The sequence below is a fragment of the Clytia hemisphaerica genome, unplaced genomic scaffold, assembly GCF_902728285.1.
Source record: "Clytia hemisphaerica strain Z4C2 unplaced genomic scaffold, Clytia hemisphaerica genome assembly, whole genome shotgun sequence".
In the NCBI taxonomy this organism is placed as follows: Eukaryota; Metazoa; Cnidaria; class Hydrozoa; order Leptothecata; family Clytiidae; genus Clytia; species Clytia hemisphaerica.
Genome location: NW_027103512.1, coordinates 1,449,757 through 1,472,112, shown reverse-complemented (window position 1 = coordinate 1,472,112; position 22,356 = coordinate 1,449,757). Strand labels below are relative to the sequence as shown.

The 22,356-nt window shown below is 36.7% G+C and overlaps 4 protein-coding genes across 5 annotated transcripts in view; 2 read left to right on the top strand and 2 right to left on the bottom strand.

The window, feature by feature from the left end:
* The window catches only part of LOC136799299 (intersectin-1-like), a 34,742-nt gene extending 30,464 nt beyond the window's left edge, over positions 1-4,278 (bottom strand). For both annotated transcript variants that reach the window (XM_067056004.1, XM_067056005.1), the window contains exons 1-8: positions 4,192-4,278; positions 3,631-3,778; positions 2,373-3,232; positions 2,037-2,100; positions 1,504-1,718; positions 1,037-1,134; positions 818-870; positions 72-183 (exon numbers count right to left, since the gene is read on the bottom strand). In XM_067056004.1, the coding sequence (XP_066912105.1) occupies positions 72-183; positions 818-870; positions 1,037-1,134; positions 1,504-1,718; positions 2,037-2,100; positions 2,373-3,232; positions 3,631-3,778; positions 4,192-4,210 (1,569 nt within the window). In that variant the 5' untranslated portion in view covers positions 4,211-4,278. The remainder of the gene's footprint in view (positions 1-71; positions 184-817; positions 871-1,036; positions 1,135-1,503; positions 1,719-2,036; positions 2,101-2,372; positions 3,233-3,630; positions 3,779-4,191) is intronic.
* Positions 4,279-5,403: 1,125 nt separating this feature from the next.
* LOC136799199 (uncharacterized) lies at positions 5,404-9,788 on the top strand. Its single transcript, XM_067055884.1, has 2 exons — positions 5,404-7,161; positions 7,290-9,788. The coding sequence occupies exons 1-2, from the start codon at positions 5,404-5,406 to the stop codon at positions 9,786-9,788; spliced, it is 4,257 nt and encodes a 1,418-aa protein (XP_066911985.1).
* Positions 9,789-14,075: 4,287 nt separating this feature from the next.
* LOC136799298 (protein phosphatase inhibitor 2-like) lies at positions 14,076-17,941 on the top strand. The gene is made up of 2 exons (XM_067056003.1): positions 14,076-14,313; positions 17,206-17,941. The coding sequence occupies exons 1-2, from the start codon at positions 14,131-14,133 to the stop codon at positions 17,494-17,496; spliced, it is 474 nt and encodes a 157-aa protein (XP_066912104.1). The 5' UTR covers positions 14,076-14,130; the 3' UTR covers positions 17,497-17,941.
* Positions 17,942-21,464: 3,523 nt separating this feature from the next.
* The window catches only part of LOC136799197 (basement membrane-specific heparan sulfate proteoglycan core protein-like), a 50,303-nt gene continuing 49,411 nt past the window's right edge, over positions 21,465-22,356 (bottom strand). The window contains exons 37-38 of the mRNA XM_067055883.1: positions 22,011-22,280; positions 21,465-21,793 (exon numbers count right to left, since the gene is read on the bottom strand). Coding sequence (XP_066911984.1) covers positions 21,465-21,793; positions 22,011-22,280 — 599 coding nt within the window. The remainder of the gene's footprint in view (positions 21,794-22,010; positions 22,281-22,356) is intronic.

Genomic DNA, 22,356 nt, shown 5'->3' with positions numbered 1-22,356 from the left:
AATAGTTATCGATGAATGAAAGAAGGACTACATAAAATTTTTAAAGTAGACAATATAGTATAGCATCATACCAGGCGATCTTCAATCATTTTCTTTCGAAGAGCTTCTTGTTCCCTTTCCATTTCTTCTTTCTGTCTTCGAGCGTTTTCTAACTCTTGTTGTCGTTTACGCTCAGCTTCTTCTCTGCAAAAAGAGTTTATCGATAGTGATAGATTAATGACGATAAATAACGGGTTTCCCACCTGTATTCTGTAACACATACAGCAAAAAGCGAAGCTTTTTACATTTATTTGTTTGAAGTTTTCTGCCAAGATATTACAATCTGCGCATCATATATTTATATCATATATTTATGAGTCGATTTTAAGTAAGTTGCGACCACAGTCGAGGGTACCCTGACGGCTCACTTTTCTTGAGCTGTCTACCCGAAGGCAGGGGAGGTAGCCACTCCTTTCTCTGGATTTCTACACCTTACCCGGAAAATCCAGAACGAGTGAAATATTTCCATATTGTACGAGCAAATGTCCGATAACTGGTTTATCGGTGACCCAAAAAATGCACTTTTGTGTTGGAAAAAAGCGCAGGGCACTTTTGTGGTGCAAAGTGACGTTAGATTGCTTCTACCGCTACAATGCAACAACATCTTTTCGTCAATTTATATTTTTACATGTAAAATACAAGATATATTGGACTCTTTTTAAGCAATCAGATTGCAGATATTTTTTTGGATAGGATCGCCGATAAAGTGTGAGATGATGCAGATTAAGAGAGACTGGAAATAGGGTATATGACTTTTGATTTAAATTGTTATTCTAACCTTGCCATCCTTTTTCTTTCTTCTTCTTCCCTCTCCTTTCTTTCACGTTCTTCCTAAAATCAAAATATTCAAAAGTGACCAGAAAAAAAAACAGTTTAGCAGGGTCCCGAAGAATATATTTAAGTTAAATTTAGATGGAAACAAAGAGTCAGTTATTTCATCTAAATGTATTAGATGATTTTAACTTAAGAAAGCCTATGCACTAAAAAGTTTGTTTACCCTTTCTCGTTGGTTTCTTTCTTGCAATTCTCGCCTCCTGCGTTCAAGCTCAGCTTGTCCCTTAGACCAGTTCATCCTTCGACGCTCCTCAAACGATACTAAAATTTGAAAAACGTGCAATATTTATCTATTTTTACCCAAAATATTGAAGAAGGACCCACTTAAATGTGTGTTTGGAATGTAAAGAACAGAACCGATCTTTTAACCTTGAAATATATTTAGAGTAAAGTAGGGTAAGGTAGTAGTGGACCAGTTTTGCTAAAATAAACTTCCCTTAGAAGGTATTCATGATATGCACCATGCAATGTTTTCCATGGACCCAACAGCCGATTGGTTGGAAGTGACGTATTGACTGATTTTACGTCACTTAACTAACAAGCAATCAGCTATTGGGTAGCGTGATGCAATATCATAAATTCACCAGCTAAATATAGATAAGGTAAAGAAAAGAGAACAGTTAGTCATACCAAGTGGGTCATCGTTTGAACCTCTGCCTTGTGATCCTGTACTAGCTGTGCTATCACTTCGACCTAAATTCACTTTACGAAATTTAGCTGGGATTATATCATTAGGAAGTGTCGGCGGCAATGCAATTCCAGCTTTGAAGAGGTCAATGAGATGCATAGCAATAATAAATTCATCAAGTTCCAAACGACCATCTTTATTGATGTCACTCAATTCCCTAGCAGGAAAATATACAAAATACTTTGAAAAACGAAACCAAATATTTAAATTCAAGAATAGCAGAATATATTACATCATTTGGATGATGCTTAGAAAAATTCCCATTGATTGACTATTCAATAAGTGAAAGTGGAGCAGTCCAGGGGAAAAGAGTGTGGCCCTAGCTATCGAAAGAAAAACTTTGAGGTTGCCTCTGACTGCGGTAAAAAGCCTTACTTACTTGACCCTTGAGAAGCATCAAAGTACCGTTTTTTATAGGTCTGTAAGTTCTTTCTTTATCTGATGGTCCCTTGCCAAGAAAAAGATACAAACTTACCAGATCTGAGCTAAGGCTTGTGGACTGATATTTGATTGGATCAATAGCTGACGTGCTTGTTCACCTATAAAATTACAAAAATGAAATGTATAGAGAAATAAAAGACTAGCTGACAACTGTTACATTGTTCATGCTGGTTCGATCTTCAGGTGCATTTTAAATTTCATTTCAGCCTTGCTTACCCACAATCCTTGAGCACTTTGTGACTCTTATTTTAACGAGGTTTGAAAATTTTCTACATTAGATTTCATTTTAGTGACCTCCATCGGTTAGTCTTTCCAATGTATAAAGTGTGAATAAAAAAAGAACTTTCTATGATAAAGATATTCTCGTTACCTTCAAGAAAACCTGTCATTCCATTATCAGCGGCTTTGAACATCTGTGTATATCTCATCCTACTTGGAGCTGATATGTTACCAAGGCTCAATGTTGGTGGAGATGCGGTACCACCACCTGGACCTGCCTTCGAAAATCCTGATAACCCTTCAAGAGATAAAGAATCAAGAGCATTCGTTGATTGCGGCTGAACTGGATTGACAAATCCTGATTGACTGCTTGAGAATACAGATGAAGCATTTGATTTATTATGTGGTAAGGTGAAAGAGCTTCCAGGCTTTTGTTGTTGTTGACCACCAAAAGCATGACTGTTAGCTGGGAGTGAAGTCACACGATTGATCTGACCAGGATTTGCCATAAATCCGGTATTGTTATTCATTCCAGCATTGAAGCCCATTCCACCAGCATTCATCGGCTGCATTTGTTGCATCCCTTGCATAGGCATCGGCCCACCCATTTGCTGCATCCTCATGTTTGGGTTCATGCCCATATTGTTTGGACTCATTCCCATGTTGGGATTCATACCCATGTGATTTTGGCTCATACCAGGGCTCATACCAGGACTCATCCCCATGGAGTTGTTCATCCTCATTGGTGACATACCTGGTGAAGGTGTCATCCCCATACCACCTTGCATTCCCATCATGTTATTCCCCATTTGATTCATCCCTGGCATGTTTCCCATAGGTGACATGTTATTGACAGGAAACGCTTGTTGAGAAGGATCAGTTGACGACTTCAAGGAAGGGGGAAGTGACCGTGGGATTTCAACTCCTTTGATTTTACAACTCAATAAATGCATGGCTATCATGAATTCTTGTAATGTCATTCTTCCATCTCGATCAAGGTCTGATAATGTCCTGAAAGTTTCAGTAAAATAGATACTTTCACACAAGAAATTAATACTTTAAATTTTATGGCTGATTTTATATAGCTGTAAATGGGTGAGCAGAGCAATTAATCTGTAATAGCACTGGTTTTTGTAATAACCCTGGTGAAAACAAAGTTTTACTTGAAAATAATCGTTCACCTTTTTTGACAAACCAATTTCACGATTAATAACAGTAATTGAAACATTTTGGATTTGCTTAGAAAAAATCATATTTGAATGCCATATTTTTTTTCATAAAAAAAGTATCAGCATTAAAACAATAAAGCAAATAATCATTTGAGGAAAGAAAATAACTTTTTAATTTTCTTTTTGCCTTTTTGACTTAGAGATTTTCTTAGACCATGATAAATAAGTCTTTTATCTTACCAAATTTGACCAAGAACAGGAGTTGGTAGATTGGATTTCATGAATTCCTTTTTAGCTTTATCACCAGAGATTTTCCCTTGTAAGGGAGCCATACTTTGAAAAAGCCGTTCATGTCTGGCTTTTTCTTCAGGACTTACAGTCCAGATATCTAAAATAAGTAAAAAGATAACATCAGTTCATAAAAAATCATTTGACTGGTATATTCAAAAATAATGGCCAGAGAAAATTCTTTTTACTCTGCGCTTCATGATTTTTTAAGGCTTTTTTTTACCCATTGGAAATTGTTATTTTGAACCATGAAAGAATTTTTTTTCATGAGGGGATCAGTTTATAATTCTAAATCAATTTTTTAATAACAAGTCTAACTTAAAAAGTCAATATTACTCTAGCAAAATGGGCCAAATCATTTTGTGATCGTACTGAAAAATTTTTTTAAATTCTCACAGAACAACTTTGAGAATAAAGCAACACAAACTTCAGTCTGAGAACTTGATTATAAAAAAAATAATATAATAATAAAATATTACAAGATAGTTGTTTGTTGTAACAGAATGAACTTACCAGTTGGTATCAAAGTCATCTTTCCCTTTTAGCCACCTTGATTTTCTTTCTGTTTTGATTCATTATTCATTATTTACAAGCTCTAATGAAAAACAATATTATTAAACTTAAAAAATACCTGTAAAGAAGTATACAGAAAAGTCTTGAAATAATCTATGAAAAACTATCATCAAAACAGATGTTCAATGGACTGTTGAAATCGTGGCTCATAACATTATTTAAAATTGATTTAAACAAAGCTGAAATAGGCTTTATAGGTAGATAGACTTGAACTATCTTCTTCTAATAAAAACAAACGGAAACAAAGAGACTTAAAAACCTGATATCTAAAATCAAACATTGGTTGACTCAACAATGAACTTTTTAAAATGAATTAATTCAAGTAAAACAAAATGTCTGCAAAACTGAAGTTGTATAGGTAATACAAAACCAATGGAAAAACGTAAATAAACAAACCAATGCTATCATATATCTTGTTTACTTTTCTACAAAGTTCTTTGGATGTCAAAGAAAATGAACATGTCAATGTGAAAATCAATTTTTTTCAACAGGTAGTACTTTACAGCAGGGCCCACACCATGAAATTGAAAGTGGGGGGTGCAATGAATATAGTCTAAGGAGGCCGCAACCGAAATTTTTACTTTGCAAGAAAGTGGGGGGGGGGGGGACATAGCTTTGGGTTTGGAATCAAACAAATCAAAACTGATGTTTTTACATTGCCATGCTTTTGATCCTGGTAATTGAGTCCCTGGGGGGTTTGGCTGACTTAGCTTGATTCTAAGGAAAATGGTAGCAAAAATGCAAACAAAGCTGGTCAGCAAAATGCTAAATGAAACTGGAAGAGAAAGAACAAGAAATTTAAAAGGTATTGTTTTGATTTGAAGAGTCTAGTATAAAGAGAAAAATAAAAAGTACCATCTTAAAATACAGAAGTCAAATTGACATTCCTGTTAATCTCTACCTTATAGATGAATAATACAAAGTGATAAACAATAATATATGATAGCCAGTGGGGCTTTATGTGTAATCTGTAAATGGTAAACGTTCATATTGATTCTTGTGTTGGTTCAAGTTGGATTGTGTTCATCAAGTCTTCTGTTGGGAAGACTTATTATATTGGTTTATATTGCATCCGGTCAAGCAAGGATCAGCAAACACTAGGTTGGTAAATACCTATTTAACATTTGGTAGCAGAGGGAACAACGATCCACTATGGCAAACAAGAATGATATCAAAGCCCCGCCGGCATTGAAGGAGGATGTTCCTTACGAAAACTGGAAGAAGGAAATAACCATTTGGCAGCTCTTCACTTCGTTGGAGAAGAAGAAGCAGGGCTTGGCAATTTTATTATCTCTTGAAGGCAAAGCAAGGGAAGCTGCGCTGGAGTTAGAGGTGGACGAGTTAAATAAAGATGATGGTGTGAGCAAGGTGCTTGCACAACTAGATAAACTGTATCTCAAAGATAAGCTGCAACTCTCGTTTCAAGCATATGACAGTTTTCGGAAGTTTAAACGACCCAATGATATGCCAATTGCAGATTTTGTTGTCGAGTTTGAACGCCTGTACAACAAAGCCAAAGCTTACGAAATGATTCTTCCTGATGGTATCTTAGCGTACGAGTTCCTCAATAATGCAAACATCTCAGATTCACACGAAAAGTTAATTAGAGCAACAATGACTGAGCTATCTTACAATTCAATGAAAGACCAACTACGCAAGGTTTTTGGAGATTTGAGCCTCTCGGTATCTTCAAACAAGAGCAAGGATGTAGGTGCTGTAAACAATCAGGTGAAGTTTGAGTCGCGAGATGAGATGACATTTGAGACAACAAGCAGAGACGAGGAAGCAGAAGAAGTTTACTATGGAAATTACCGTGATAGATCAAATCGTGGTGGAAGATCTCGACCTAATCGTGGACGATTCAATTTTAGAGGTAGAGGAGGTCGTGGACAGCATGGTGGTGCGGAAAGAAGACATCAAGATGGAAAACCAAGACGAAACCCATCTGGACCAGACGGTGCTCCTTCAACTTGTATGGTTTGTGGATCAGTGTTTCATTGGGCCAGGGATTGTCCTGATTCATATGACAATCTAATGAAGCACAAGAACAAGAGCAAAGAAGATGACGAGATAGCCTTATTTAGTGACACTTTAAAGCAGTTTGTGGGAGAAACCCTTGGCACAGCAGTGTTGGACTCTGGATGTACAAAGAATGTATGTGGAAAAACGTGGCTTGGATGCTATCTAGAGACACTGGACAAAAATCAACTATCAACTGTGAAGGAATTCAAAAGCAGCACAAGCTTCAAGTTTGGCAATGGAGATAGTGTGGAATCCTTGAAGAAAGTAAAGGTACCAGCATACATTGGAGGAAAGAATGTATTTATCGAAACTGATGTCATCGATGGAGACTTACCTTTACTTTTGAGCAAAGATGCCATGAAAAAGGCTGAAATGAATATTGATTTCATCCACGACAACGTCACAATTTTTGGACAAACTCAAAAGCTTATGTTCACTTCCTCTGGTCACTATTGCATCCCACTCGGATATTGCACAAATGATCTCAACAGCAACAGAAAATCTGAATGCGATAGTTTGGCTTTATTTGGTTCTACAAACTCAGTAGAAGAGAAGAAAGGAATGATGCAAAAACTACACAGACAGTTTAGTCATGCGCCCTATCACCGAATCAAAAGTCTTTTGAAAGATGCTGGCGTTGATGATCAAGAAAATATTGACGTTCTGAAAAAGGTGTGCGAGTCTTGCAAGATATGTCAAGTGTACAAAAAGACACCCCAAAGACCTGTTGTTGGTTTGTCGATGGCACATCACTTAAACGAAACTGTTGCTATGGACTTGAAGGAGTGGAAAGAAGGATCCTCTAAAACATGGTTTTTGCATCTAGTTGATCATGCAACTCGGTACAGTGCATCATCGGTCATCAAGAGCAAGAAGAAAGAAGTTATCGTTGGACAGTTATTTGACATCTGGATAAAGATTTTGGTTACCCAAATAAGTTTCTTGTTGACAATGGGGGTGAGTTCGACAATCAAGAGTTCCAAGATTTTTGTGAAAATCTCAATATCAAAATCAAGACTACAGCTGCTGAAAGCCCATGGAGCAATGGATTGGTTGAGCGACATAATGGAATCATTGGAGAGAATGTTACCAAGATTGTGAGGGATGTAGATTGTGAATTACGAATCGCATTATCGTGGGCAGTTAGCGCAAAGAATGCATTACACAATATCCATGGTTTCAGTCCTAATCAGCTTGTTTTTGGTAGAAATCCGAATTTCCCATCAGTACTTACCGACAAACTACCTGCGCTTGAAGGAAAGACAACAAGTGAAGTCGTACGTGACAACTTAAACGCCATGCACTCAGCAAGAAAGGCCTTTGTAGCTTCTGAAGCATCAGAGAAGATTCGAAGAGCTCTGCGACACAATGTTGGAAGTTCTGTGGATGTGAAATATGTCACTCAGGACTCTGTGTATTACAAAAGGAAAAATGATCCAAAATGGAAAGGTCCGGGTACAGTAATTGGGCAAGATGGTCAACAGGTGTTGGTTAAACATGGAAGTGTGTATGTGCGTGTACACCCTTGCCGACTCATGCTCGAGAAGTCAGAAGTTCAATACAACCCACCAAGAAATCAGGAGGATGTACCAAATCCAGATGCACCATCAACTCCTAGACAGCTCCCTCAAGGTGTGGACAGCGATTCCGATGATGATGACACACAAGAAATAACACCGACAAACAATGTTGAGCAACAAACTGAAGAGAATGGTATCGCTAGATCAGTAGCTGGACAAATGCAAGATAGTGTGGTACAGAAAAATGTCACACTACCGAAACCAAAACAAAAAGTTAAATATCTTCCAAGGGATGATACCAATTGGAAAACTGTAGAAGTCATTTCTCGGGCTGGTAAAGCAAATGGAAAATACAAACATTGGCTCAATATTAAAAATGAAGACAATACAGTCGAGTGCATTGATTGGAAGAACAGTGTTCAAGAATGGCATCCAAATGAATCAAGTGATGAGGAGGCTAATGGCATAAATGGTGCAATAATTGAGGATTCCCAAGAAGCTGAAACCGTCTTTTACTCTGTCAACGGAATGGATGTTGACCCAGTTTTGCTGAACGAATCTAAAGAAAAAGAGCTGGCAAATTGGAGAAGAAACAACGTTTACCAAGAAGTTCCCGATGCTGGACAAAAGTGTGTGTCAACAAGATGGGTGTTCACTGAAAAGTTTATTGATGGAAAGAAATCAATCAAATCTAGATTAGTGGCAAGAGGGTTTGAAGAAGACAGCTCGTTTCAAGTCAATTCACCAACCTGTAGTAAAGAAGCTTTGAGACTTGCTTCAACCTTGATGATGACAAATGGATGGAAATGTAACAGCATCGATGTTCGTGCAGCCTTTCTCCAAGGCAAACAAATCGATAGGGATGTGTTCATTAAGCCCCCACCAGAAGTTGAAAACAAAAACATCTGGAAACTGAATGTTTGTGTGTATGGACTATCAGATGCACCAAGAGCATGGTACCTTCGTGTCAAAGAGGTTTTGGCCTCACTTGGGGCTCGATGTTGCAAACACGATGCAGGATTATTCTACTCTCACAAAAATGGAAGTCTACAAGGGATAATTGTCATTCATGTAGACGATTTCTTCTGGGGTGGCACCATGGATTTTGTGCAGAAAGTTATCCAACCATTCAAACAAACGTTCGAGATTGGAACAGAAGAAACTGGTTCGTTCAAGTATCTTGGACTCAATATCACACAGACAAAGAATGGAATCCAAATTGAACAAACACGATACTGTCAATCAATAAAGCCTATTCCTGTCAGCAAAGAGAGAAAAACCCAAAGGAATCTACCACTAGGAAGTGGTGAAACAAAGCAGCTACGTATGCTGGTTGGTCAGATGAATTGGGCTGCTACGCAAACCAGACCAGATATTTTGTTTGATTGCTGTGAACTTGCATCAAAGATGAAGAATGCTACTGTAGCCGACATCCTAGATGCTAATAAAGTGTTGAAGAAATTGCAAAATGATGTCATGATCAAGCTCCCACCATTGAAAGACATCAATCACCTAAAATTTGTTGTGCATTCTGATGCATCCTATGCCAACCTTAATGATGGAGGATCACAAGGAGGCTATATCATACTGCTATCAGACGATATCTCAAAGAAACTGTCACCAATTGCTTGGCAGTCAAAGAGGATCAAAAGAGTGGTAAAGAGCACTCTTGCAGCTGAAATGCTGGCACTTGTAGAAGCAGCTGAATCGTGCTATTGGCTCCAAAGCATTCTCAATGAGGTTTTGGGAACTGAAGGTTGTAGAATTGAGTGTTATATTGACAGTCAATCACTGTATAATGCTGCTAATTCAACAACGTCGTTGTCTGATAAAAGACTACGAGTTGACGTTGCAATCATTCGTGAAATGTTGCAAAATAATGAGATTTCAAAACTTGTTTGGGTTCCCTCAAAATCTCAATTAGCTGATTGCTTAACGAAGAAGGGTGCTAATACCTCTTCGATTGTCAATGTGTTGACAACGAATCAGCTTTAATGTAAAAATTTACCTGTTAATAATGATGTATATACTATTCTCTTCTTTTATGAAAAACAACCAACAAAAATGAGTAAAAAAAAAAAAAAGAAAAAAAAAGAAGAGATATGAAGAGAAGAAACGAAACGAAATGGTAAATGTTCAAAGATGTATATAATGTATATATTGAAAACTTTGTCGTTCAACTATCCTGCCAAGACACGGTAGAACCTGCACTTTGCAGGGGGTCACCAGGGATGGGAACGAAATTGATTTTGTTGGTTGAATATGACTTTGTCAAAAATACAAAAAGACAAAGAAAGGGGAGATTGTTAATCTCTACCTTATAGATGAATAATACAAAGTGATAAACAATAATATATGATAGCCAGTGGGGCTTTATGTGTAATCTGTAAATGGTAAACGTTCATATTGATTCTTGTGTTGGTTCAAGTTGGATTGTGTTCATCAAGTCTTCTGTTGGGAAGACTTATTATATTGGTTTATATTGCATCCGGTCAAGCAAGGATCAGCAATCACTAGGTTGGTAAATACCTATTTAACAATATCTTTTTTTGAAAAAAGAAGACATCATTGCTACTAAAAAAAGAATAGCTCAAGCAGTCACACAGAAAAGTTTGGTAGGAAACATTTATGGGTAAAGCATCAAATGCTTTCAAATTATGTTGATAGAATGTCAGGTTTTTTCTGAAAGGAGAAACCCCGAAGCATGAAAAGATTATTCATTTCGGCAGAAATAAAACTTTTTTTTGAGACATTCCCATGCTAAAGCAGCAAAAAGTTAAAAACTAAGCTTACGGAACAAACTAAGGATTTTGAATTACGACCCTTTTTTTGAACTAAACTTTTGATACCATTAGTTTTAGCCTCCAAATACATTTTCCACCGTTTCCAGACACATTTGTTCTTCGATAGTTGCAAATTTTTTTTCTCTCGTCGGCAAACAATTTTCAAAATGTTGAATCTTTATCCGCTCTTGCACCTCGTGCACGTAACACTCATCTTAAACTTATTCCGATCAATGCAAGGATTCAAACATATGAATTCAGTTACTTCCCGTCAACCATCCGCCTGTGGAATGAATTACCCGTGAATCTCACATCTGAGTTAAATTATGATTCTTTTTGTAAAGGTGTCAATGAGCACTATACTTAACTTGTATGTATCATTTTAATTGTTTACATTTTGCCTTCACTTGCTCATAACTCCTCCTGATTTCAAGCTTTTTATTTTAGCTCTATTCCTGCTGTGCCTTAGTATCTAGTCTCAATCTAGTCATCATCCTCCAATCTCAAACTCTCACTAATTCTATTCTTTTCTATTCAGCTCAGCAGCTAGGTCGTGCATTCAAGGCAAAAGTTATTTATTTACTATTAATGTTTCTGCTTTCTTTTTAGCCTATATTAAACATAATACTGAATCATAAATATTTAATTTTAAGTAATCATATTATATATTATATAAAAATTTAAATGTATATTTTATATCTTATTACTTCATCAAATCACAAGTCTTTCAGGTCTACATTATCACATCTTAGCCTCCCGTTTACTACATACTATTCTAAATCCTTGTGGTGGTGTCTTTCAGCTTCAGTCATATCTCGCTACTTCGCTATCTTACTACTTCTTCTTACAGCCACTTTTAGCTTTAGTTGTTTTCATTTTATTAGGTATTTTTTATATAACTTTTTATTTTCAATATCATGATAATGTACGTTAGCGTATTATGTGATCACTTAATAGAACTAGAACTAGAACTGTTGCAAAAGGTTCGGCATTTTACCAATTTGCCGTCCAGCCCGTGTCCACAGTGTTATATACCGCTGGAAAGCTAAGATCACGGGCTTTCATTTAGTAAAAACCGGAACGCTTTAGCACACATAGAAAAGTTCACGGAAAAATGAAACATTTGGTTTGACGTCAACGAAAGTTGCATGACTTCTGCACAGATGTTACGAGAGGTAATCGTCACAAGCCAAAATCCATGTTCAACAGATTTTGAAAACGAAAGTGTAAAGAATAAACATTGCCGTAAACGCGTTTAAAATGCAGGTAAAAAGTCCTGGGCCGAGTCCCGCGTTTGCTCATTCAGCCAATCAGATTACACAATCTAGCCGGTTCCCAACTCCCCCGCTGTAAAATCAAATTGTAAATATCGAAATAAAACCGGGGGTTTAAATATTTACTAAAGGCTTATTTTGCTGAATAAAAATAGCTTTAATGAAACAAATTTTGGTTAAATATCTTTGTTATTATATATAAAACCTGAATCTAAATGGTTTTGAGAAGTAAAAGATTGTACGACTTCAAAATAGACAAAGATCGTTTATGACCCCCGTCTCAGATGAGGTTTTCAGGCTTTATCTAAAGATAGAGAACTAAAACAAGCTTGACCCACTAAACTATATATTCAGCACCAGACTCTCTAACATTCTGAGAAATTATTTGCCCGGGAAAGCAGCAGATTTCAGCGAAATGCTGCTTTTTGCTCTAAAAGTGTATGGTGGAAATGGTGCTTGTTTTCAAACTTAAACATCAATTAATTTGAAATATTTTGTTTATTTGGATTATTGAAAGGTTAAAGGTTTGTTTTCTTTTTATTTTTTGATGATCAGTTAGGGAAACCATCCAGGATCCTGCCATTCTATCAGCCAGCAAAAACTGAATGACACTTGTAAACTTAAGTTTCTTACCATTTTCCATAAAAAACAATCGAAAACATTACCACTTCCCAAAGCCGGAGACCAAAGCAAATGATCTTTCTTGATGAGGGTGCCCTTTTAGATCTATTGTTAACTCATTTAAAATGGTGGACAGAGTTGCGGAATGACAAAGGCGCCCGCTGCTTCGAGGGTGGTAACGCCAAAACGCCCAATATGACCAGCCAACAGAAGGCGAGTTTGTTGCTGCGCAAGTTACGTCATGCACTCCACCGTAGCGAAAGCGCGAATGACATTTCACAATTATAAGAATATCTTATGTGCTTAATTCTATTTGACTTTGAGAGCTTCATGGAAGATGAAGAAGTAGAAAGATGAAAAATGCGCTGGTTAATTTTTTTTAAATAGGTCTGTTCTATCATTGTTGAAAGTTGAAGAAATTTCTACCAACGCATAATTTTTTTACAGCCAATTCAAGGCACAGTCTGCTTATACTTACTATGTTTGCTATATCATCTAGGCAAAAAACGGTAAAAAAAGACACAAACACAATTTTTTTATGAGTATGGTTATGATTTTTTTGATTGCGGCCGCGTACAGGAACTCGCCAAATGTTCCTAACTGATGATAGCTTCACTCAATCACTTATATACAATGAGCCTTTGAAATTTGTTTATTTTGGTATTCTGATTGCTCTCACATGATGCCGCCATTATGGAGTTTTATTTTTGCGTTTGCTAAATGCGATTTTGTGAGACTTTGCATTACCAACTTTTGCTTACGGCAAACACCTGTGTCTGGAGGGAGTCGCTAACTCACGGTACATAGTCATAGGCCGAATAGACCTTTTTTCAAAGAGGCCACCCTGTTGAATAATTATGTAGTCCAGCAGAAAAACAATGATAAAACCATGCATAATTATTACAATATGCATGATACAGTAATCATGCATGGCTCTATCATTGTTTTTATGTGTTTTTATGGCTGGACTACATAATTATTCAACAGGACGTCCTCTTTGAAAAAAGGTCTATAAAACCCAAAGTGGTTAACTTGTGTACATAGAGTTCATATCAAAACCTATTCAAGAATATATATCATATCAGCTAAGCTACAACACACAGAAAAATATAACTTACATTCAAACTTTTTTTGGAGTATTTTTTTCTTTTCCTTTTGTAGGCTTGTCTTTAAGGTCAGCTTTTATTGTAAATTTCCCGCGTAATTTTTTTTCACTTTCGATTTTACAATAACAAACATTATAAAGTACAGACTACTTATTATTAAGCTCTGGAAACACTTCTCATACTTCATAGCATGAAACAAACATATTTATCAAATATTTAATTTAAATAATAGTATTTCTATCAAAGTTATTCATAAATTTTGATTTAATCTTTGATATAATTCTGCAGTGACGAAAACGATAGTCCTGAATTTCTCAAAAAGTTTGATACGCTCGCAAAGTGACCTTACCTATCGTGCTCGCTGAGCTAAGATTTTTCAGTCCGGCACTTTTTATTTATTTAACAACGTTCCCGATCGTAGATAATAGCGTGTTCCGTCCCTAAATCCAACATCGTGGTTCATAAATTTAGAGACGCGCTGATATTTCAGCACGTTATCAAATAATTCTAAAGATCCGTACTGTTAATCAATTTTTCAAAACAAAACAAAAAGATGGCGGAGGCAAAACCCACAACAAGTCCAACTCCAAAAGGTATTTTAAAACATAATCATGAGCATAATCCACATCCTGAAGTCAAGTTCGATGAAATGAATATTTTAGAGACCTACCATCCAGCAAACAAAGATTATGGTCATATGAAAATCGATGAACCACCAACACCTTACAATCACGAGGTAAAAAAGTTTGGTGTTGTGTTTTTAAATTTAGATGGTTCAGTTTTTGATAGTTTGTGTCCATTTTTTAAAGACTATTAGAATATTAAAGAAGGGGTAAATTAACTTTCAAAATACAAGTGCAAAGATGCCCCAACTTCAGTAGCAACGTCCATTTTCTGTGTTCTGGTGCGTGTGTGTGCTGAGTGAGATAAAAAATTGAGACAATTAGCTCAATGACAATGATGGCAATAGGTTGCAATAAACCTTTAATGTGACATTCTATTCTAAGCCTTTAGATGCTTTCCTAATTTGTGAATTTAAGAAAGTGAATGTCAAGATAAAGGGCTAAAGTTTATGCTCGCATGAGAAAAGTTTTTAACAAAATAGAAAATCTGTAGCTTTAAACTTCTAGAACTTGAAAAAAAGTGTAAGATTTACGACAATTTTATCCTTTTAAAACTTTTTAAGTCAAAAGACAAATGCTACAGTTCTTCTCAAGAATAATTTGTCCCTTTAATCCATTTTTTGTATGGAGATATTATTTTTATATATCTTGATTTGCTAAAGTTACTGCTCGGGAAAGTTTATACGTCTAAATCACGAAAATGTAATGTATTACTGTCAACTGCTCTAACTTAGGACTATCTGACAAAACATGGGAGGGCAATTCGGCCACCATTTCACTGAAACTCCGAAGTTATGATTTGAGTTAATGAACGGCGTATTAAAAATACACGATTTCTCTTTCGTACCAAGTAGGCTTTTAAATCGAAATATGAAAAAAATCTGTAGTGGACCACACTCAAGTGTCTGTGCACTTTCAGTCAGGCACATCCTGGCAAATGAACGGGGTATTTTTCACTTGCGACCATTGGCAAATGAACGGGGTCGAAAACGAAAGTGACGTAATGGCGCCGAATACCCAGTTTAATTGAACCGGGTTGGAAATATTTTGCTTCATTTCAAAGAACTGCATAGATGAAATTTTTTTTCCATGGGTCAATTTTGTCTTCGAAGATTGAAAAAACTTTTAATGAAAAAATAAAGTTCCCAGTTTTCTTCCTTTTTTCCCTTTTTCAGTTTGAAGTTCATTTTTATTCATTTTCACGCTTTTAGCCTGAGACGTCCTATCTCATTTACACTGGGTGACGAATACCCCATGCAAATGCTCACCCCGTTCATTTGCCAGGATGTGCCTGACTGACTTTAAGAGGAATGAAGAAGTATGATTGATAAACTTGGTGGAGTTATCAAAGAGATTTAACAGTTAGTGAAAATTCAGGCCAGATATCAACCAGTCCCATGTTTTGACCAATTGTCCCAAGTTAGAGCAGTTGACGGTAGGACTATCTGACAAAACATGGGACAGCAATTCGGCCTACATTTCACCAAACCGCCAAAGTCATTTTATTAACATACCTGTGAATCATGGATAGCAAATAATGTAAATACGCTACTCTATCAGGAAGGCTTAATTACACCACAATCAAACAGTTAGTCACACTAGGAAATCAAGCTTTCAGAAAAGACAACATCAGTCATCTACAGGATGTATTTGCAACAACAAGGATGAGAGTTACCTGAATCAAGTTTGCAAGACAATTAATTAAAACTTGAAAGTTTGAAACAAAATAAAGTGTGCAGCAGCCAAAATCAACCAACCAAAATTTGTCATTCAATTCCTGAGACAGTGCTTCGATTTTTTAAGGCCTTGTTTATACGCTAAAGTAAAAATAATTCTGTACATGTAAATGAGTCAGTGTTTGAGTGTGTTCCGGAGAAATAGCCTATCCGGCAGTGTGTAGATCTAGGTGGGTTCCGTCTCCCCCGTAGATCTTTTTCTTGGGAAGTTGATCTTCAAATTAGTTCTCAAGGCTGGCTTGGCTCAAATCTTTTCATCTATGGCTCAAATGTTAGGAAATTTCTCATAGTTTTTGAGAATGTTGATTTCATTAACCCGGCGCTATTTTTTCATGAATCCCTTTAGAAGTTTTGTGGCGCATTTTCCTGCTTGAGAGTCAGGTAAACGATATAGTGTTTTTGCAACATTAATCTTTGATAAGTATTTTGGCGGGACGCTAGTGTGACTAACTGTCAAAAGGAAAAATCTTTGCTACAAGAAACGCGTAAATGTGATTGTGCGCATTTGCGCAAGCTTTCGAACACAGATACCAAAAAAGTCTGTTCTTCCACCACAGAAAATTGTGAGATCTGTTAATCAACACTCTGTAACTTTGACATGTCACATAGTGTCCTCCAGGGTTTGTTCCCCCCACCAGGGTTTGTTCCCCCCACCAGGGTTTGTCCCCCCCACCAGGGTTTGTTCCCCCCACCAGGGTTTGTTCCCCCCACCAGGGTTTGTTCCCCCCCACCAGGGTTTGTTCCCCCCACCAGGGTTTGTTCCCCCCACCAGGGTTTGTTCCCCCCACCAGGGTTTGTTCCTCCCACCAGGGTTTGTTCCCCCCAGAAAATTCTGAAAATATCAGTTCCCCCCATGTAGCCATATAAATTTCTCAAATTTCAACCTGACACAAACGTGAAATTTTGCTGCAGTTTTTATGCCTAGTGAATTTTTCAGTCATGATCTAATCACATGATATCATGTGGACTGACCTTGGTTGTTAAGATAAAGTTGAAGTGATTTCACACTTTCCCCCACCAAATTTGCCAACTATCGATGTTTTCCCCCCTCTTTTTTCCCCCCTTTACTATTCAAATTTTCATTCCCCCCCCCTCACCCATCCAAAATTGGAAAATTGGTTTCCCCTATGGACACTATGCTGTGAATCAATCGCGCATGCTGGAAAAAGTCTCTAGAGAAAAACAACACAAATCAAAAAATGGCGTCAAGATGTGAGCAGCCTGTGTTTTGTGTTTATATCAAAGTTATTGTTTTTCTTTTCTTTTTAGTTTTCTGAAGGAGAAGAAGGTGCTGAAGGAGGGTCATCTGCTGGTAGTGGTGTTAGTGGTGTTGATGCAAGTCTGTTGGCTGGTAAACTAGAGAGTACTGAATCACGGAAAGACCATCAAAGTGAAAGTGAAAATGAAGATGACGATGATGAACATTTAAGTGAAGCTGCAAAACTAAAAAAGAAAGCGTTTAGCAGTAAGAGGAAAAATCATTATAATGAATTTACAAATGTACAAAAAGCACGCGAAATGATTGCTAAAGAGTTAGCTGAATTGGAAGATGATAATTAAGAATGGTGGCAGAGTGTGGGAAAAACGAAATTTGATTGAATTTTTAATTTGTAAACAATTGATTGAAAGTCACAATCATGAAAATGATTCCTAAAGAATTAGCTGAATTGAATTGATGATGATTAAGACTGGTGGTAGAGTGTGGGAAAAACGAAATTGGAAAGCTAATGAAGACTTAAAAACAACTTTGTCATTTAAACTGACATTAAAAATAATAAACATAAATGTTGATATGTATATTTACATATTATATATAGATTTTTTCTCAATTTATCCCTCCCTCCATTATACATAGTTTTTTAAAGCAAATTTCTAATGCACCTTTTAGGAATTTCTACTTGTCATTTTTCACTATTTAAAATTTTATTCAAAACTTCTGTTACAGGGTTTTTTAGTGTTGTCTTGAGTTGTGTCTAAAAGACACTTTTGCGAATAGCTCTTGGTATACCGTAGGAAACAAACGTTTAAAACCAAACGTAATTTCATTTTCTTTTCATCAATATATCCTTAGCTTGGGGAGGGGGGATACTAGGTTTGCGAGGTGACGGGTATGTCCAAGGCAAAAAAATTTTTGGAGAGAGTAAAAATTGGCGTTTTTGGGACTCTAAGAGAGACGTTTCTCAAAAGTTTTGTAGATTTTCGCTCGTTTTTGAAAATCACGACCCTTTGAGAGAAGAAATTTTGGACCCTTACAAAGACTCAATTTGCTTTTTAATGGTTTTTGTACCCCTTTGAGAGACTTTCGATGTTGTGAAAAAAGGAGTCTTATGCCTCGCACATACCCGGCACCCATTTTGCCTAAGTGCCCCCCCCCCTCGGATCCTCTTTAAATGTGTAGCGTGCCTATATAGACCTTCCACTATATGTGGTACACGATTTTAATTGAGAAATGTTTTTTTCGGGCTTATGGGCTTATAATATATCCTAAAAAATGGTTTGAACCAACTTTAACTTACAGAAACTGAGTGCTTTTTGGGGTGTACTAAGTGACAAAGAATTTTTTCGTTAGCTGGTTACCCACATTTGAGTTTCTTTTAGGATTTTTGTGTTTGTAAAGAATGTTTATTTGTGATATTATGGTAGTAATATTAGTAGTATTAAATTGTAACATATTTCTTCAGACACACATTTAGTATAACATGAAATTATACTTTAAAGTATTGGAATCATAACTGAGTTGTGAGGTTCAGTTTCTCTATCGTGCTAAAATCGAAATGTATCGCCATAGATTTGAATGTCTATTTAACCCGTTTAACTGTAATTTAGCTAACAGCCAATTCAGCGCCAAGGCCTGGCGAATGGGCGGCCGCCTTCCACCCTTTCTGTCTAAATGTCATTGCTTCGGGTCTATGTTGAAGTTAAAAAAAGATGTGTGACTTTCTTAGAAAACTATTCGAGATATGTCTTTTTGGAAATTCCCCTTTCTTATTATTCTCTACATATAGCGTCATTTTTGATAGAAACTTAATAATCGAAAAATGCTGACTTATAATTGATCACCCTCCTACATGGTAAGATTAAGTTGTGTTTATAGAACAAGTAATGAAGCTTCAAATTACAGAGCGGGGGAGAGATGTCTTTAAATGACGTTTATTGATAGCGAAACTTTTTTGTTTTGATTTTGATTATGAGCGTGTTGTATCACATACAAGAGCATTATTTATATTGACAAATTATTTCTGATGAAACGAAACGTGTAGTTATCTGTTAATGTTAGGTATGGTTGTATTCGGCAGAGGAAGAAATGTTGATTCTTTCATATAGCTTTTTGTCAGGCAGTAGGCTAGCTTGAATACCGTTTTCGTTGATTTTATTGAATTCTATTTGAATCATGCTTTTCAAATCCTTTTATTTTATTTTTTAGTAAACAAGGACCTTTGCCAATGCTTATTTTTTGTCCAGTAGAATTTCTTTATTTTTCATCTTCATGTGCGAAAGTTTTAAAATCAACCGCTTTTAAGATGATTTTTTTCAATGAGGTATTGCTTGTAGCCGGGGGGGGGGTACTAGGGTTGGCGGATAAGGGGTATGTGCGGATGGGACCTCCAAAAACCGACCCTTAGAGAGACTGAATTTTGCTGAAAAGGTGACCCTTAGAGACTTTTTTTTAAAACTTCCGTCGATTTTTGAAAAACTCCCTACCCTTGGAGAGACTTTTTCCAAAAAAAATTCCTAAAATCGTGAATTTTCTGACCCTTAGAGAGACTTTGAAGGGTGAAAAAACCGACCCTTACCGTCCGCACATACTCAGCATCCATTTTTGCCTAAGCCTCCCTCTGGGGCTTGTAGTTATATATTTTGTCCTTCAAGAGGACAAAAATGTGCGGACTGTCAATTTTTTTTGGAACAGACTTTAATTTCAAGTTCGGAGCTCCTAGATATAGCGTTTCTAAAAGGAGAAAACTTCTAATCAGCGGACACTAACCTGTTTCCCCCATGGTGTTCGCTAATAAGTACTTTCAACTGTATTTTTTCATATATTTTCAGGAAAAAAATTACTTATACTTAAAGAAATAACATACAAACAGCGGATTAGACGATAATGTCGGACGATGAAAATGAAGACGAGCTTTTGAACATTTTTACCGAATGTAAACAACAAACACTTCAAGAATTGCGACTTTTTCTCGTTAAAGACATCGAGCCGCAAAAACTATACGCTAGCCTAAGGTCTAAAGGCGTGTTTGACGAAGACGACCAAGAGGAAATCGAATATGATCGACTTCCTCGAAAGAAACGAGCCGAACGATTCCTCGATACGATTTCTCGGAAAGGAGATGCAGGCTTTGATGCATTTTGTCAATGTATAGTAGAACAGTTAACCGGACAATTACATTTATTAAGAAAAATATTGACAGTATTCGAAAGTAAAATCCAGGGTGCAGAAGAACTGCAACATACCCGAAAATTAACCCGAATCCCACCGATGTTGATGATGAACAATTTTCCATCGCCCGGACAAATGGGTGGTCCGGAACTCCCCGAAGGATATTTCGGACGGTATATGAGTGAGCCGCCACCTTCATACGCAGAATCAACATTGAAATATTCTTGATAGTGACAGTTTTTTTTAAACCACCTTTTCACAACAAATTTGTAAATAGTATTTTGAATCAATAATTTTCTCATTGCATATATCTTTTGAGTTATCCTTTTCCTAATTGTTTACTTTTTTGAATTATCTGAAGGGTCTCTGAATTCATTTTGGTAAAAGAATTTCCAGGATGTATTAAAATTTCCCACGTTGGCCTCCATAGGCTTGTTTGAATCTTGCTATACAGTATAAAGATTTAATGTCGAAGCATCGATCAAAGATATCGTTTACTACCATCAAAAGAATAGACCTTTTTATAAATTACATCACTTGCCTCGTATTCAAATAATTACCATGGCGATAAAATACCATTAAATGTCCTTTTTTATGAATAGAAAGCAGCTTTAATAAAATCCGTTTGGAGTTAATCACCATGACAATAATTTCAAAACGAGGCAAATGATGTTCGTGACGTAATTTATGAAAAAGTCTATTGTCTTAGGCTTATGTACATATACCTCTCTGTTGTAAACGCCCTCCAATTCAATAATTTAACTACATTCTAAATAGTTAGAATCATCATATTCATTTGCTACCAACATCCTGTTATCCCACACACCTTTGAAAAGAAATCAATAGGCACTCGACTGGAGACCGATCTGGGTGTATCACATTGACTTTAAAACCCGAAGGGTTAGAGCAGAATCTCTAATCTTTCCCAGGAAAGAAAAAGTGAAGCCACTGATTTCCTAGACAGAACGCGCTGCAATCATGACGACGGATTGTATCTAGCGGTTCCTTTGAAATCTAGCGATAGATTTTACTTTCAATCCGGCGTTTGTGTTAAAACCACCTGCGGGCGTTCTGTGGATGGGAAATAAGTGGCTTCATTTCCCATCCAGAAGTCTCGAGTCTAGCTCTTCGGGCTTGGAAGTCATTGGTGTATCATCATGAAGTGATGTAAGCCAAGATGCAGCAGACACTTACCTGTAAGCACTTCAAGATGAGCTTCAGTTTGATCAGAACCGTAATTGTTCTTTGCCAGACATTCATAAATTCCTGAATCCTCAAGTGTCACCGAATTAAAACGCAGTTCACGTCCACCATCCTGAGATTTAGCTCTTGCTGATAGCCTACCATTTTTCTTTTGCCATTTATAAGTAGCCTCTGTGTCACCCGTGCTACATAGCAAGGAAACTGAGGATCCAGGCTTGACAGTGATTGATCTTGGCTCTACAGTAACTTGTGGTATTCTTTGTGAATCTAAAAACATTAAGCAAAATGAAAAGATTTGCTTGAAAAATTCTTGCTAAACATTCAGAAGTAACAAAAAGTTCTTTTTTGTAAAATGCCTTTCGATTCAAATGATCGGTTCCCTGATTGCTTATCCAGGAATGTTCCCTGATTGCTTATTCAGAAATGTTCCCTGATTTCATCTTCCTGATAAGATGTACGGAAAATATTAACAAGTATTACAAACCTCTCACGTATAATAGACCCCTCCTATTAACGATTCCACCCTTATTGGTAGCAGTACATATATAATCTCCTTCATCCTCAGACTCAATGTCGGTCAATCTTAAGGAAGGACCATCAATTCTCACATTCCGTGGTAGCATTTTGCCGTTGCCTCGTTTCCATGTGATTGTAGGGAGTGGGTATCCGGTGACGGAACATTGGAATTCTATACTTTCACCGATGTCGACAGTTCCATAGGGTGGAGAGACTGAAGCACGTGGTGGCTCCAGTACTAGAAAGAGAGAAATATCAAATGATTTGTTGAGCATTGACATTAAGTAAAAAAGTAAGTATATTCATCTGGTGGC

Coding starts and splice junctions, on each gene's coding strand:
- LOC136799199 (XM_067055884.1), top strand. CDS start 5,404: ATGGCAAACAAGAATGATATCAAAGCCCCGCCGGCATTGAAGGAGGAT. Junction 7,162..7,289: donor GCAAGAAGAAAGAAGTTATC/GTTGGACAGTTA, acceptor ATCAAAATCAAG/ACTACAGCTGCTGAAAGCCC.
- LOC136799298 (XM_067056003.1), top strand. CDS start 14,131: ATGGCGGAGGCAAAACCCACAACAAGTCCAACTCCAAAAGGTATTTTA. Junction 14,314..17,205: donor CAACACCTTACAATCACGAG/GTAAAAAAGTTT, acceptor TTTTCTTTTTAG/TTTTCTGAAGGAGAAGAAGG.